The sequence below is a fragment of the Cricetulus griseus genome, chromosome 2 (assembly GCF_003668045.3).
Source record: "Cricetulus griseus strain 17A/GY chromosome 2, alternate assembly CriGri-PICRH-1.0, whole genome shotgun sequence".
Taxonomy (NCBI): domain Eukaryota; kingdom Metazoa; phylum Chordata; class Mammalia; order Rodentia; family Cricetidae; genus Cricetulus; species Cricetulus griseus.
Genome location: NC_048595.1, coordinates 311,252,620 through 311,267,675, shown reverse-complemented (window position 1 = coordinate 311,267,675; position 15,056 = coordinate 311,252,620). Strand labels below are relative to the sequence as shown.

General features: G+C 35.9%; 1 protein-coding gene across 3 annotated transcripts in view; it reads left to right on the top strand.

Annotated features, from left to right (window-relative positions):
- Positions 1-15,056, top strand: part of Zfyve16 (zinc finger FYVE-type containing 16) — a 46,241-nt gene that overhangs the window by 21,786 nt on the left and 9,399 nt on the right. For all 3 annotated transcript variants that reach the window (XM_027401739.2, XM_027401737.2, XM_027401738.1), the window contains 7 exons: positions 629-748; positions 1,685-1,840; positions 2,521-2,745; positions 4,732-4,814; positions 5,891-5,995; positions 7,003-7,150; positions 12,675-12,755. In XM_027401739.2, coding sequence (XP_027257540.1) covers positions 629-748; positions 1,685-1,840; positions 2,521-2,745; positions 4,732-4,814; positions 5,891-5,995; positions 7,003-7,150; positions 12,675-12,755 — 918 coding nt within the window. The remainder of the gene's footprint in view (positions 1-628; positions 749-1,684; positions 1,841-2,520; positions 2,746-4,731; positions 4,815-5,890; positions 5,996-7,002; positions 7,151-12,674; positions 12,756-15,056) is intronic.

The following is a 15,056-nucleotide window of genomic DNA, read 5'->3' as shown; positions in this document are numbered from 1 at the left end:
TGACAAAACCAGGCATTTTAGGTCATCATTTGCTACTTATTTCATTCATGAACTTGTTATTTAATCTCGCTGGGTCTCCATTTTTCTTGTAAAAAGTGAAATGAGATGAACTGAGAATACTGTGGCTAACTCCCACCTCAGAGTCACTCCCTAAGGTAGATACCTATGTATGATGTGTGTTGCGTGCCTGTGTATGGCACAGCATGTGTGTAGAGATCTGAGGACATTGTGACATTGTAGTGTGATGAGGCTGCCTCCTTCCACCGTGGGTTCTAGGGAATCAAACTTGCATAGCCAAGATATGTAATCCACTAAGCCATTCTGCTGGCCCTAGAATCCATTTTTGATAAGTGTTTTTTTTTTTAACTTGAAAAATACACAAATATATAAGTAAATGGTAATTGAATATATATGTTCATATATATTAGAGTTATATATGTTCTATGTTAGTAGGTAGGAAGGTAAAAATGAGTATGTAACTATGGAACAGAGTGGTTATTCGTTTCAAGAAACATGTTCATTTTTGTTTAAATTTGACCAGTCTATTATGGATTGATACATTTTTTCATTGTAAGCATATTTGAGAGGATGTTTATCCTGATTATATATATATATATCTGCCCTTTAGTGCCTTTAGTACAAGAACACCCATCTCATGAGCAGATCATTTCGCTTCTTGAAGGTGAAAGATTTCCTGCCACATTTGTTCTAAATGCTAACCTACTTGTGAATGTCAAGTTAGTATTTTGTAAGTAGAAATTCATTTTTATGATTATTTTTCAGTAAAGATATCTAAAGTAATTGTATCTTCATGTTGCATTTTAATTGACCATAGTGAAAAATAAACAGGATTGATTTTTTTTTTCAGTCAAATGTGACTATATATAATTTATATAGATCAGTGATTGGCCTCAGACTTGAGGTTCTCCTGCCTCTCTACTTCTGGAATGCTGGGATTACAGGCATGCTTATCTTATTTGAGGAGTTTGTGTTTTGTTCATTTTCCTTCTCCCTCTCTTCCCATCTCTGCCATGACTTTTCAGCCTAGGGCATTGTGTATGGGAGCTAAGCATTCTGCTGCTATGCTGCCTTCCCAGCCCAGCTGAAGTGCATTTTGGTGTTTACTGTATAACTGTCTGTTATTTGTCATCCTTTTAGATAAATTAAACTATGGTAAATCAAATTATGATTTGGTAGCAATAAAGACTTTTTCCTCTTTTCTTTCTTTTTGACACGGAGACTCAATATATGTCCCTGGCTGGCCTGGAACTCACTATATAGATCAGACAAGCCTCAGACTTGTGGCAGTCTTCCTTCATCTGTTTCTCATTTCTGGGCCACCACATTTAAGGCATTTTTAAAGTCAATGATGTGACTTAATTAAAATAAATTAAGGAAATAAATCATCCTTAATAACAATCTTTACTACTCTGTAATGCACTAATCTGTTTTCCCTCAATGAAACAAATGCAAGTCTTTCTGGCATTTTAGTGCATCTTTTATTAGAGTTTCTTACTTGACTCCTACAAGAATCTTTGGTCTTTTCTTATATGAATCCTAAACATTGAAAGTTTTTATGAAGAGAATTTTTAAAATTTGATAAATTGTGTTTTAATAAAAAACAATGTTTAGCTTTTAAATTAAAAAAATTGACATTTATAGTTGTATGTCATTATTCCTCAAGATGCCTCAGATAAATATTGGTACTTCTCAACCAATGGATTGCATGGCTTGGGACAGGCAGAAATTATTATCCTGTTGCTATGTTTGCCAAATGAGGATACAGTTCCTAAGGACATCTTTAGACTGTTCATTACCATATACAAGGATGCTTTAAAAGGTATGCTATTTAATTTTGAACTGCTGAGAGTAGGGGATGGATAAAGTAGTGAAAGACGTTTATATTTCAGTTATGCTAATTATACTAAAGATTTATTTTGTGAAAAAGTTGATGGTTCCTGAAAAAAAGCTTAATCACCATTAATTTCCTTAAATCTAGAATTTTATGTAATTAATGTCTCTACATAGATTTTTTTATTTTAAAAATGGAAATACCTATGCCTGCTTGATTTTTTTAATGTATCTATATACTTACATCTGTACTAGATATGGAGGATATTTTTCTTATTGCCATGCACAAAGGAGAAAAACAAGACTGGAAACATTTTCAAATTTTTAATGGCAGTTCCCAACCCAATCTCCAGGAGTGGCTTGGCTCTGTGCAGTGTTCACCAGAGTCTTCTCTTCCCCTTCCTCCTTAATGTTCTTGTAGTGCTATGTCTTGAACCTAGGGTCTTGAGATATGTCATTCTACCAAAGAGCTGTATGCCAATCCAAATAGAGGCTCCTTTATGAGTAGAAATACAAAAACAAAACAAAAACATATATTGCGTTTACTTAAGAAAATTTATATTGGGACATTTATATTGGGACAATTATATTGGGACATTATATTGGGGATGTTTCATCAAAATAATGACATAACAAGTTAAAATATTTTATTAATAATATTATTTCCAGGAAAGTACATAGAAAACTTGGACAGTCTGACCTTTACTGAGAGTTTTCTCAATAGCAAGGATCATGGAGGGTTCCTGTTTATTACACCTACCTTTCAGAAGCTTGATGATCTCCCAGTGCCAAGGAGTCCTTTTCTCTGTGGTATTCTCATCCAGAAACTGGAGATTCCTTGGGCAAAGGTTTTTCCTATGCGCTTAATGTTGAGATTGGGAGCAGAATACAAAGGTAAGTTAGAGAACAATAAGATGTCCTATCTTCAGATATACTAATGATGAAGAATAGATTCAGGAAAATTTTTTAAGTAATTTTTACTAGATTAATAGAACTACTTTTGATTTGGTGGGTTTTTAAGTTTCCAAGAGAATCCTGTTGTATCAAATTAAGGAGACAAAGTTGGTTTGTCACGAACTGTCAGGATGCTCATAAATTATGTAACTTACCTTAAAATTTAAATGTAAATCTTTTTGAGACAGGGTGTCATGTAGCTGAGGCTACTCGTAGCCCTCAGATCATTTGAAGCTGATAGCTGATGATTACCTGGAACTCCTGATTTTCCTGCTTAACTCCCAAAGAGCTCAAACTACAGGCGTACACCACCATACTTGATTTTACTTTCATATTTCAAAAGAAAACAAAGTTCTGTATTACTTTTGTTGAACTTTCCTCAAAACTATGTATTATTGAGAGTTTTGTTTTAAGTATGTATTAGGCAAATTAGTGTGTGTGCTGTAGTGTGTCCCCCTCCCCCGTGCTTGCATCGTAAATAAAAGCAGTGCTTCTTCGGTGTAGTACTATTGTGCACTTGCTGATGTAGTCAAGGGTTAATGACATTTAGTGTTAGATAAGGTGGTTGCCATTTCCCTAGGTTTTACCTACCTCACTTGATTTTTATATTCCTAATGGTTAGCTAATTACTCAAAAGTGCTATAGAATGTTATCCTCTAAGTACATGCTTGTGTATGTATTTGCATGCCTGCTTTTGACACATCTGAAGTGCTAACACTATTATAATGGTATATGGTTATTTTTATAGTGTGCACCCTAATGAGAGGGTAGATACTTGACAAGGCCCTGTCTGTTCCCTTTTTCTGCACTGGATCCTTTGACTCTTTATGTTCCTTTTATCATCATGACCTAAGATATATAAAAATATATTACTACTTTTGAATTACCACAATTTAATATTGACTAAATATTTTTAAAGCCTCTAATTTGAGGGTTAGGGTTATGGTTCAGTGGTATAGTGTTGACCTAGCATGTACAAGGCCAACACCACAGAAGGAAACATCAAAATGCCAAGTTTTTTTTTTCTATTTCTGTTTAAATTAGAAAATTTTATAGGGGTCAAAGCAATTATTGTAATTTTTCCAATGGAAATTTTATGGAAACAATGAAACATTAAATGCCTTGGAATCAGAAAGATCTGGTTTCAAATCTTTTTCCATAGTTAAGTGAACAATTTTATCTTTGTCTCAATTTTCTTATTGTAAGTAGGTATAGACACCCTTGTTGTAGGATTTAAATAAGGCAGTCTGAGAAAGGTTACCAGTTAGTGTAACATCTAGCAGATACATCAGCATCTTTTACTTTTCTCTGATAACTGACTGGGTGGTATTTGGTAATATTAATAAAAACTCGGAGTCAGCTATTGGGGGTGAAAGATGAAAGATCAGAGAAACAAAGTGGCCAGCCACTAGAGATTTCTTACCTCTACCAATGCTCAGACTAAAGGGTTGATCCTGTCCTCAGACTGCATCCTCAGACAGACTGCCTCAGACTGCATTCTCACTCCTCCTCAGACTGACATGAACTCCTGTTTCCTCCCGCCTTATATTCCTCTCTCCACCTAGCTATATCCCTTCTGTCTCCACCTCATTAGTGCTGGGATCACCTTTGTGTGAGCTCTGTTTCTCTTTTAGACAGATTCAATCTTGTGTAGCCCAGGGTGGCCTTGAACTAACAGAGATCCATCTGCCCATTTCTACCAAGTTCTGGGATTAAAGGAATGTGCCACCACTGCCTGGCCTCTATGGTTAACTAGTGTGGCTCACTTTGTACTCTGATCTTCAGGCAAGCTTTATTTGTTAGATAGTAAACAAAATATCACCACGGGTATTTATATGTAGTTTGTTTGAAATTAAAAATAAATACCATAAACTTAGGATTTTCTGTTATTATTGATAGTAACCAATTATTCTTTTTTATATGTAGCTTATCCTGCTCCTCTAACAAGTGTCAGAGGCAGAAAACCTCTTTTTGGAGAAATAGGACACACTATAATGAACTTACTTGTTGTAAGTAACTGAACTGTTGTGTTGTTTTAAAATACTGTTTCTTTAAACATATTTAGTATATCTCACTTGATATTTAGTATATCAAGTTTTATTTGTCCATTTTAATTTGGAGTATTTGGTATTTGAAGACTCACTTATAATAAGTCACTTAACATAAATGAAATCTGCTTCATTTTAGAATACACTGTCTGTCCTTGATTCTGACTGCCCTTTGCTTAGCTCTACTGTTGTGTTTATGTATTGGGGTAATAGGAGACTTCTTCACAAACCTCTGAAATTGATGGAGCTTTAGTAAAAGTGTCAGTACAGTAAATCAGCCTTGAGATTTTGAACAAGTTATGATCTTGTTGTCTTCATTTGTAGTAGGAAAGCCTGGATAAGGTGGTATCTGAGGCTCCCTTCTTGTTACTATATGAAAGTATTTAGTAAACTTACTTTCAGCTTCCCATCTACAGCTAGCTTGAAGGCTCTCAGTTTTCTGTTACTTTTTCAAAATACAGGAGATAATTCTTGTAAAGAGAACAGTTTACTGTTGCTTCTGACTTCAGAAGAGTTAGCGTCACTTGGCTGTGTTATTTTGGGCATGTGGCAGTGTGAGTACTTGGTGGAGGCAGCCACTCTTACAGTGCCTGGGAATCAAAGATGGAAACTGGGAATGTTTAAATCCTACTATTCCCTACAATAGCATGCCTCCAGAATCCTAGGCCTCACCTTCAAGACATTCCACCCTGCCCCAGTAGCACCAGGAGATGTGAACAAGCTGTAACATCTCAGCATTTAGGAACACTTATAAAAATAACTTTTGCTATTTGGGCTATTTGCTATTTGGGGAGAGCTGTGATAGGAAAAGAAAGTGGACTTCAAACACCATAGATTTTTTTTTTCTGAGAGTATTCTTTGTTACTTTTGAGTAATAGTTGGGAGAATTAGTTTATGGGATTTTTTTATGGGAGGTGTTTTGGTTTTCAAGGTAGGACTGTTTCTGGGTAGCATTTTGATAGGACTGTGTCAGAAGACTTAAACTACAGATACTAATGGAAATGTTTAGTTGATGGAACTGTGATCATTTTATGTAGGATCTTCGAAATTACCAGTATACATTGCATAATATTGATCAGCTGTTGATTCATATGGAAATGGGAAAAAGCTGTATAAAGATACCTCGGAAAAAGTACAATGATGTAAGTGTGCTCACTCTATCCACATCTAAAGACAGTTGAACAGTGGAGTTGCTGAGACTGGATTTTGCTGTTGTTGTTTTGAATGAAAATACCTATTTTGTAATAATAATACGTTTTAAATTTTTTTAAGATTTTATTTATTATGTATACAACATTCTGCTTCCATGTATATCTGCACACCAGAAGAAGCCACCAGATCTCATAACGGATGGTTGTGAGCCACCATGTGGTTGCTGGGAATTGAACTCAGGACCTCTGGAAGAGCAGTTGGTGCTCTTAACCTCTGAGCCATCTCTCCAGCCCTGTTTTAAGATTTTTATAATTGGTTTGTTAATAAGAGAATTTGCTTGATCCCTTTGTCACGTGAGATCCTTGGCCCGGCAGCCGCCCTACTCTGCCCCAAAGAAGCACACGGACTATTAGTTATAAAACTGTTGGTGATAGCCTTGGGCTTCTTATTGGCTAGCTCTGACTTAATTATTAACCCATAACTACTAATCCATGTATTTCCACATGGTCTTGGTTTACTGGACCTGCAACTCCTTTGCCTACTACATGTTTGTCCCTTCTTATGTTCTGATTTGCCCAGCCACATCACTTCCTGTTTGTCTGTACAAACCTCCAGAACTCTATGGTTAGCTAGTGGCAGTTTCTGCCTAGCTACATCACTTCCTGGGATCACATGATAACTCCTCTCTGCCTACAGTTCCCAGAATCCTCCTCATATCCTAGTCCCACCTATCTTGCTGCCCTATTGGCCAACAGTGTTTTATTCATCAACCAATAAGACAAGCATATACACAGAAAGATAGTCCCCATCACCCGTTTAATCAACCTTTTCTTTATTGTTTTATTTATTAATGGAGATTTTATTTTCTCTTTTTTTTGACATATTCCCAAAGGGTTATTCGGATCAAAGCTTGGTTATTATAAAGTTGATCAATAATACAACTTCTAGACATAAGTATTCAAAATGTTCTTAACAAATGTGGTGGTTTTTTCCTCAGGTAATGAAGGTAATAAATTCTTCTAACGAGCATGTCATCAGCATTGGAGCTAGTTTTAGTACAGAAGCGGATTCTCATCTGGTATGTGTACAAAATGATGGAGTTTACCAAACTCAGGCAAATAGTGCTACTGGCCAGCCAAGGAAAGGTAATTTATAAGCCCCACTTAAAAGATCTCTCCAAAAAGAAATAGATACCTTATTTCCTGAGTTAGTGATGGAGTGGTATGCTTAACAATTCAGCTTCATAAATAATAGATTGAAAAGTTGCTTTTATTTTGTGTTTTTATTTATGACTACATGAGATGTAAAGATTTGGACGTCTATTCCAGATGTATCCCATAGTGTGAGAATCTTTTTTTCTGTAGTTTCTCTCTGGATGGGATGTTTGTACATTTGTTCAGTCTCTGCTCAGTTCCCTCATTTGGGAAGGCACAAGGTGGACAGGGTGGAGGATGACTTACAATGCACAGAGACTGTGGATGGAAAAATGAATATGGTGGAGTGAGCAACCTCTGTGACATTATCCTCAGCTCTGGCTGTTGCCATTACCAGACTTCAGAATTGAGACTTCATTTAAATGGATTTTTTCTATGATGAATATGAAATGCCCTTCTTCATCTCTTTTGATTGATTTTAGTTTGAAGTCTATTTTGTCAGATACTAGGATTGCTACACCAGCTTTTTTCTTGGGTCCATTTGATTGGAAAATCTTTTCCCAACCCTTTACTCTGAGGTAATGTCTGTCTTTGAAGTTGAGGTGTGTTTCTTGTATGCAGCAGCAGGATGGATTCTGTCTTCATATCCATTCTGTTAGCCTGTATCTTTTTATAGATTAAGACCATTGGCATTGAGGGTTATTAATGTCCATTGATTCTTGGTTCTTGTTTGTTTTGGATTTATTGTTGGTGGTGTCATTATGTGTAGATTTCACCCTCTTTTTTCCATGTTTGGTAAAATTGGATTATCTATTGCCTATGTTTTTGTGAGTGTAGCTATCTTCGTTGGGTTGGAGTTTTCCTTTCAGAACTTTATATAGGGCTGGATTTTTGGATATGTATTGTTTAAATTTGGTTTAGTCATGGAATATCTTGTTTTCTCCATCTATAGTGATTGAAAGCTTTGCTGGGTACAGTAGTCTGGTTTGGCATCCATGTTCCCTTAGTGTTTGTAAGACATCTATCCAGGACCTTCTGGCTTTTAAAGTTTCCATTGAGAAGTTGGATGTAATTCTGAAAGGTCTTCCTTTATATGTTACTTGGCCTTTTTCCTTTGCTGCTCTCAATATTCTCTCTTTATTCTGTAAGTTTGGTGTTTTGATCATTATGTGTCAGAGGGACTTCTTTTTGTGGTCCAGTCTATTTGGTGTTCTATAAGCGTCTTGTACTTTCATTGGCATATCCTTCTGTAGGTTGGGGAAGTTTTTTTCTATGATTTTGTTGAATATGTTTTCTGTACCTTTGAGCTGTATTTCTTCACCTTCTATACCTATTATTCTTAGGTTTGGCCTTTTCACGGTGTCCCATATTTCCTGGATATTTTGTGTTAGGGTTTTGTTGGACTTGAGATTTTCTTTGGTCGATGACTGTATATCCTCTAGCGAGTCTTCAACAACTGAGATTCTATCTTCCATCTCTTGTATTTTATTGGTTAAGCTTACATCCTTAGTTCCTGATTGTTTATCCAGCCTTTCTATTTCCAGCATCCCCTCATTCTGTGTTCTCTTTAATGTTTCTATGTAGGGGACAGTGTAAGCCATGCCTGCTAGAAGCTGGCTACAGGTGTGCCTGATCACGTCCATTAGGGCGTGGTCAAGGTGAGGTCAGGAGATAGGGTTTAAAGGGACAGACAAGGCACATGGGGACCCCTTCTCTCTGGCCTCCCTGCCTTGCTGCCCCTGGCACGCTCTGGCTTGGGTTTGACTGGCATTTTTCTAATAAAGGATATCTTAACCTCACTGGTTACAAAGCTCCCTCATTATTTCTATTTCAGCTTTCATGCCTTGAACTCTGTCGATTGTTTCCTTCACTTGTTTGGTTGTTTTTTCTTGGCTTTCTTTATTTATTTATTGAATTTGTTTGTCTGTTGTTCTATTTCTTTAAGAGATTTTCTCGTTTCCTCCTTAAGGGACTCTATTATCTTCATAAAGTAGTTTTTAAGGTCCGGCTCTTCTTCCACTGTGTTGTGGTTTTCAAGTCTTGTTGGTATGGAGTACCTAGATTCTGGTGGTTCCTGTTTGACCTTGAAAACATACCTAATTTGACTACAAGTTTTGTTAGATGATTAACTACTAACCTACATTTCTTAATTATCCTAAACAGTTTGTAATAATAGCCTTTATAGTCTAGAATTTTACATTATATTTTTTAATGAGCTGTATAGCTATAATACCTTAAAAAAGAGTAGAAACATATATACAGTATAACAAAAGTAACCTTAAATTTGTATCAGTATATAAAAATCTATACCAATGTAAAATATTTAAGACTAGCAGTTACATTTTTAGTTTAAAAGTAGATTCAGTAATCTATCCTTTTATTCTATCATTCCTATGTTCCCTTTCTTCTTTTCAGAACAAGATCTCTGAATCTAATCTTTACGTAGTTTTTTTCCTGCCCATCACCAATAAAAACTTGCAACCAACCCCCCTAAATGATGACAAACATCCATAACTCACCAAATGACCAAAAACTACCCACCCTACATCTTGGGAATATGGGTGTTGTATTCTATAAATTGCTTCCTGTTGTTTAGGGGTGATAGCATCTTTACGGGACCCTAAGAAAATTGGGATAATGGTCATATCCTGTGAGAGCTGGCAATATTAATTTTTTGTTTAGTCTCCATGTGATGAGAAAGTATAGAGCTTACCTGAAATCTTGGCTGGATAGTTTATGAGGCTGGACCCTCTCAGCTAACAGCTTTGAAGTTGTTCTGGATGCAGAATTTTAAGGAAACTGCAACAGAGGTATTCTGAGAGGCTTGATCACTGGGCTGCTTTATTGATGTCTGGTCCTTTTTTTTTCTGAAAACACGCAAACTTTTAAATATATCTCTGCATTAACACAAGAATGGGATGTGTGATGTGTACTAGTGAGCTAAAGATGATTTTTTTTTATGTTTGAATAGGTAAAAGACATCTGCCAACTTTATAAGTCCATTTGGATTGTATAACTAAAGTGTAATATAAATCAATATCCATGCCATATGCAAGGATGGCTTGTAATAATAAGTCATGAGGACTCTGTAGCCAATAAAATTTATCTTGTCTCATCCAGTCTCAGAGCTGTTCCTATGCAGAAGGATCAGCATATATGTTACCTGTCTTGTATTCCTTTCTGTCTTTCTCCCTCTTGTCTGTAGCCAAGATCCTCAGGAGGTCTCCCCTGGGCAAATCTGTCTTCTATCAACTTTGAAGGAATCCATAGCTTTTTGTTTCCTATGGAAACAAAAGCACAACCTTTTCTCCAATCTAACACATTTTTAGAATTCTATTCTGAAGCCAAGACATCTCTAAGGTATATAGGCTGATTTAGTTTAGCAGTCCCTTTTATAACCCAGTGTCTCTCAGCGACTGTATTCTCTGTTCATTAGGGATTAAAAATTTTTAAATTAACAAAACACCATAAAACGTCCATTCTATATGTTATGTTTTTCATCCTTTTTAATATTACTTTAATCTATTTAAAGACTTTTTATTATTTTTAAACTATTGTTTTTTTATGATTGTCTATATCCATTTTCCTTTTTCTTCTTCAGCACCTAAGCATCTTTTAAAGCAAAGTTTTAGAGGTGTGTGTGTGTGTGTGTGTGTGTGTGTATGTGTGTATGTGTCTATGTGTGTCTATGTATGTCTATGTGTGTCTATGTGTGTCTATGTGTGTTTGGACTTAGCTTTCTCCATGTCTGCAGCATTCTCTGATCACCTGAGCCAAGCCTTAAAGGGCCAGTTTGTCAACAGTGTAGTTTGCTTAGTACATGGCATGGCAGCTGGATCAAGCCCACAGGCAGCAGCCAGGAGCTCCTCCTCTGTAGGCAGCGAGCATCAGCCTGCCTAAGAGACTTTGGCACTAAGAAGCCATGTCCAGAACTTTTCTTAGCTTTCTCAGGCCCTATGTTTGGGTATTCAAGCCTCACGTTGGACACCATGTATAGTATTAGTTTCTCATTGACCACCAGCCTCTCTTCCATCTTGCACTGTCTGTTTTCTCTCCAGTGTCTCCTGGTGTCCCTTGCTTGCCTAGGTTCCTCCTCTTCTTCCTTTATCTCCCTGGAAATCTTGCCTCCTGCCTAGCTATTGGGCATTCAGCTTTTTATTATACCAATCACAGCAATGCACCTTTACACAGTGTACAAATGTCCCACAACACTAAGAAGACAGTGCTGGGATTACAGTTGCAGCCACAGCATTCCATCTTTTACCTAAAGACTGGGAACCTGAACTCAATGCTTATATTCCTGTCCAGCAAGCACTTCAATGACTAAACCATCTTCATGGCCCCTAAAATTAGGGAGTTTTAAGTATCTGGGTTTTTAAAAAGTTTTTGTTAATGGGGACATATACATGTGGTAAAATTCAGGCTTTTTATATTTATATTGTGATGAAAAGGGTATTCTCTTAACCATCTAGACCTCCTCTTACAGAGCCACAAACAAGTTTCCTTTCTTGTATATCTGTCCAGAGACTTGTTTGTATAATGTATATATTCAAGCAAGTGCATGGGTGTGCATACACTCAAGATGTCTTTCTCCCACTTTTTCAGATAACTTGTAACACATTTCATTGTGCACCTTGCTTTTTGTTTTTAACATTTCTTGGGGATTACTCTATGTTAGTAAAGAACTTTCATGTCTCTGTAACTTTCCACTTTGTTAATTATTCATCATTTAACTGTCTGTTATTGTCATAAATGACTACCATTCCTCAGATACTTATAAAATGTTATGAATAACCTTGTATGCATACATTTTTTTTGTTCCTGGAGATGAAATCAGCGTCAATGGTTACATTTGCTTTTTACTTCTTCTACTTTTTATTTATGTGTGATGTTGACGTTTATATGCATGCATGCTTTTGCATGTCTTTAGGTGCACATGTGTAGGTGTGCATGTGAAGACCTGAGTTTGATTTGGGGAATCATCTTCCTTTGCTTTTCCATTCTATTCATTGAGGCAGGGTCTCTCAGTAAAGCTCAAGAGCTTATTGATATGGTTAAGTCTTGCCAGCCAGCTTGGTCTGAGGTGTCTAAGGCTGGAATTCAGGCAGACCACCACACTCACCCAGGATTTATGTGGGTTCTAGGGATTGTAACACAGGTCCTGATGCTCGTTTAGGAAAGCACTTTAACCACCCCTAAGATTACATCCATTTTTAACTTTGTCACATGGGGATTCCACAGAGACTTCTACATTTGTGTTCACCTGCAGTGAATTTGACTCATGACACCCTCACTAACAAAAGCACAAATATTTTAAATAATACAGTAGTTCATCATTATATATAAATTAGATATTATTTTATACAGTATTTTAATCTTTTGTTGGTTTTTATTTTATTTCTAACATGATATGAGTATAAAATTTATTGAATACTTAAACTGTGCAAGCTTGACATTTTGAGTAATAAATATAAGATGATCAGATTAAAAAAATATAATTACTATTCATTATCAGTGACAGGAGCGAGTTTCGTGGTATTCAACGGTGCTCTGAAAACGTCTTCAGGATTTCTTGCCAAGTCCAGCATAGTTGAAGGTAGGACCTTCATCTTTGATTATCTTAATGTAAAGCTATTTTTCCTTTACCTTTAAGAAATATATTTGTCAGGTGTGGTGGCACCTGGTAAGCAAAGGTGGGTGGATTTCTGAGTTAGAGGCCAGCCTGGTCTGCATAATGAGACCTTGCCTAAAAAACCAACCCCCCCCCCAAAAAAAAAAACCAAACCAAAACCAACCAAGCAAAAAATATATTTGATGCTTACAAAAGAACAGTGTAAGTTGTTATTATCACAAACTTATGTAAAATACAAACTTATGTAAAATAATCTCTGAGCTGAGAACTAGAGCATGACAGTGTTGGGTCTACTTAAGCCTTCTCTCTCAAATTAGCTACTAGATTGACTACTGTGTGTATTATTTTCTTATATGAGTATACTTACAGAATACATTACTTAGTTATGCTTATTAAGAACAGAGTTACATATACATATTCACATTGTTTATGTTTCTGGTTTATGCATGTTCAGCTCCAGTGCTATTAAATATTTTGTGAATGTATGATAATTTGTCCATCTGGCCATGAACGTCTAGATTGTTTCTTACTTCTATTATGATAAACAGTAGTGTTGATATGTACCTGCAATTGGAATTCCTGAGTCAGTTAGATTAGTAAATGTTTAGTTTCCCAGAATATTTCCAAATGTTTTTGCAAAGTGATTGTACCAATCCTTATTAGAATGAGGCTCTCAAGTTCTTCTCTAGTCTACATACATGGCATTATTAGTCTACTTAACTTAGTCTATTTTTTAGGTGTTTCTGAATATGATCACTTTATAAGCATTTGTCTTATTTATTGCCACATAGAATGTCTTATTTCATATTCATAGAACACATATGTTATTTGTGAGATACTCATTTACAACTTTTGCCTATTTTTCTATTGGTTGTCTTTTTTTAAACTGCTTTGTAATTTATAATGTTACATATTGTAGGTTCCACCTCCTTCCTACTTAACATAATAATTATTCTTATTTATGAATATGACATTTTGATAATTGGGAACATATATAGAATGTATAGGGTAATTGCCATTTCTATTTATTTAAACCCTTGCTAATTTGTGTTGACAGACTTCAGATTCCTCTGCAAGTTCTTTATAGTGTAAATTGTGAATTTTAGTTACTTTCTGAATGTGTGACACTCTTGATGTGTAGCTGTATTATGGTAACCACCATCCAGTCTCTTCTTCTGTCCTACTTCTACCCTCCCTACCTTTTAGGAGCCACTGTTTTATTATAGTATTTATTTAATATTTATATATTTAGTATACAGTATTATATGGTATTTATTATAGTATCTGCATGTGACTGAAACAAAGTGATGTTTGTCTTTCTGTGATTGTGCACTTAATCTAATGTCTGACCTCCAGTTCCATCCACATTGCTGTAAATGATAGGATTTCAGTTTTTCATCTTGCTGAATAATACTCCATTATGTCTTTATACCATGTTTTTTATTCATTCCTCTGTTGATAAACACCTTTATTGATCTAATATTATGGCTGTTAAGAATAGTGCTACAATAAGAGGATGTGGAAGTATTTTTTTCTTTGTTTTTATTGTTTCTTTTTGTGGGGAACATCAGAGAGCATTCAGAAAGTCTTACTATCTTAGGCTAGCCTGGGCTCACTATGTAGCTCTGGCCAAGCTCAAATTCTCAACCTTCTTGCCTGTGCCTCCTGAGTGCTAGGGTCACAGACCTTAGCCATTATGTCTGGCTTGTCTCTGATTAATTATTTAATTTCATTTGAGGTACACCCAATAGGTGAATAGTTGGATCATAAGGTAGTCACATTTTTGGCTTGTTGAAGAATTCCTGTACTGTTTTTCCATAATTACTGTTCTAATTTACATTCCTGTGAGCAGTATATGAAGTCTCCCTTTATCTGGTTGGAATGTAGCTTAGTGCTAGAGTACTGGCTTGGCATGTGCTGAAGCCCTGGCCAATTTCCAGCACCATAAAATAAGTGAGTAAGTGAATGAATGAATGAATGAATGAATGAATGAATGAAATACATAAGTAGATGGACAAATTCTCATTTCTCTACCTCCTTAATATCAGTTTATTTTAATATATAGTGTCCATGGAGACCAGAGGAGGGCATAGGATACCCTGGAACTGGAGTTACAGAGATTGTAAACAGTCATATGGTTGATGGGACTTAAACCTGGGTCCTCTGGAAGAACAACCAGTGCTCGAAACTACTGAGCCATCTCTCTGGTCCCAACAACATTTGTTTTATTGTTTTTTTTTTTTTTTTAATTATAGCCATTCTGAC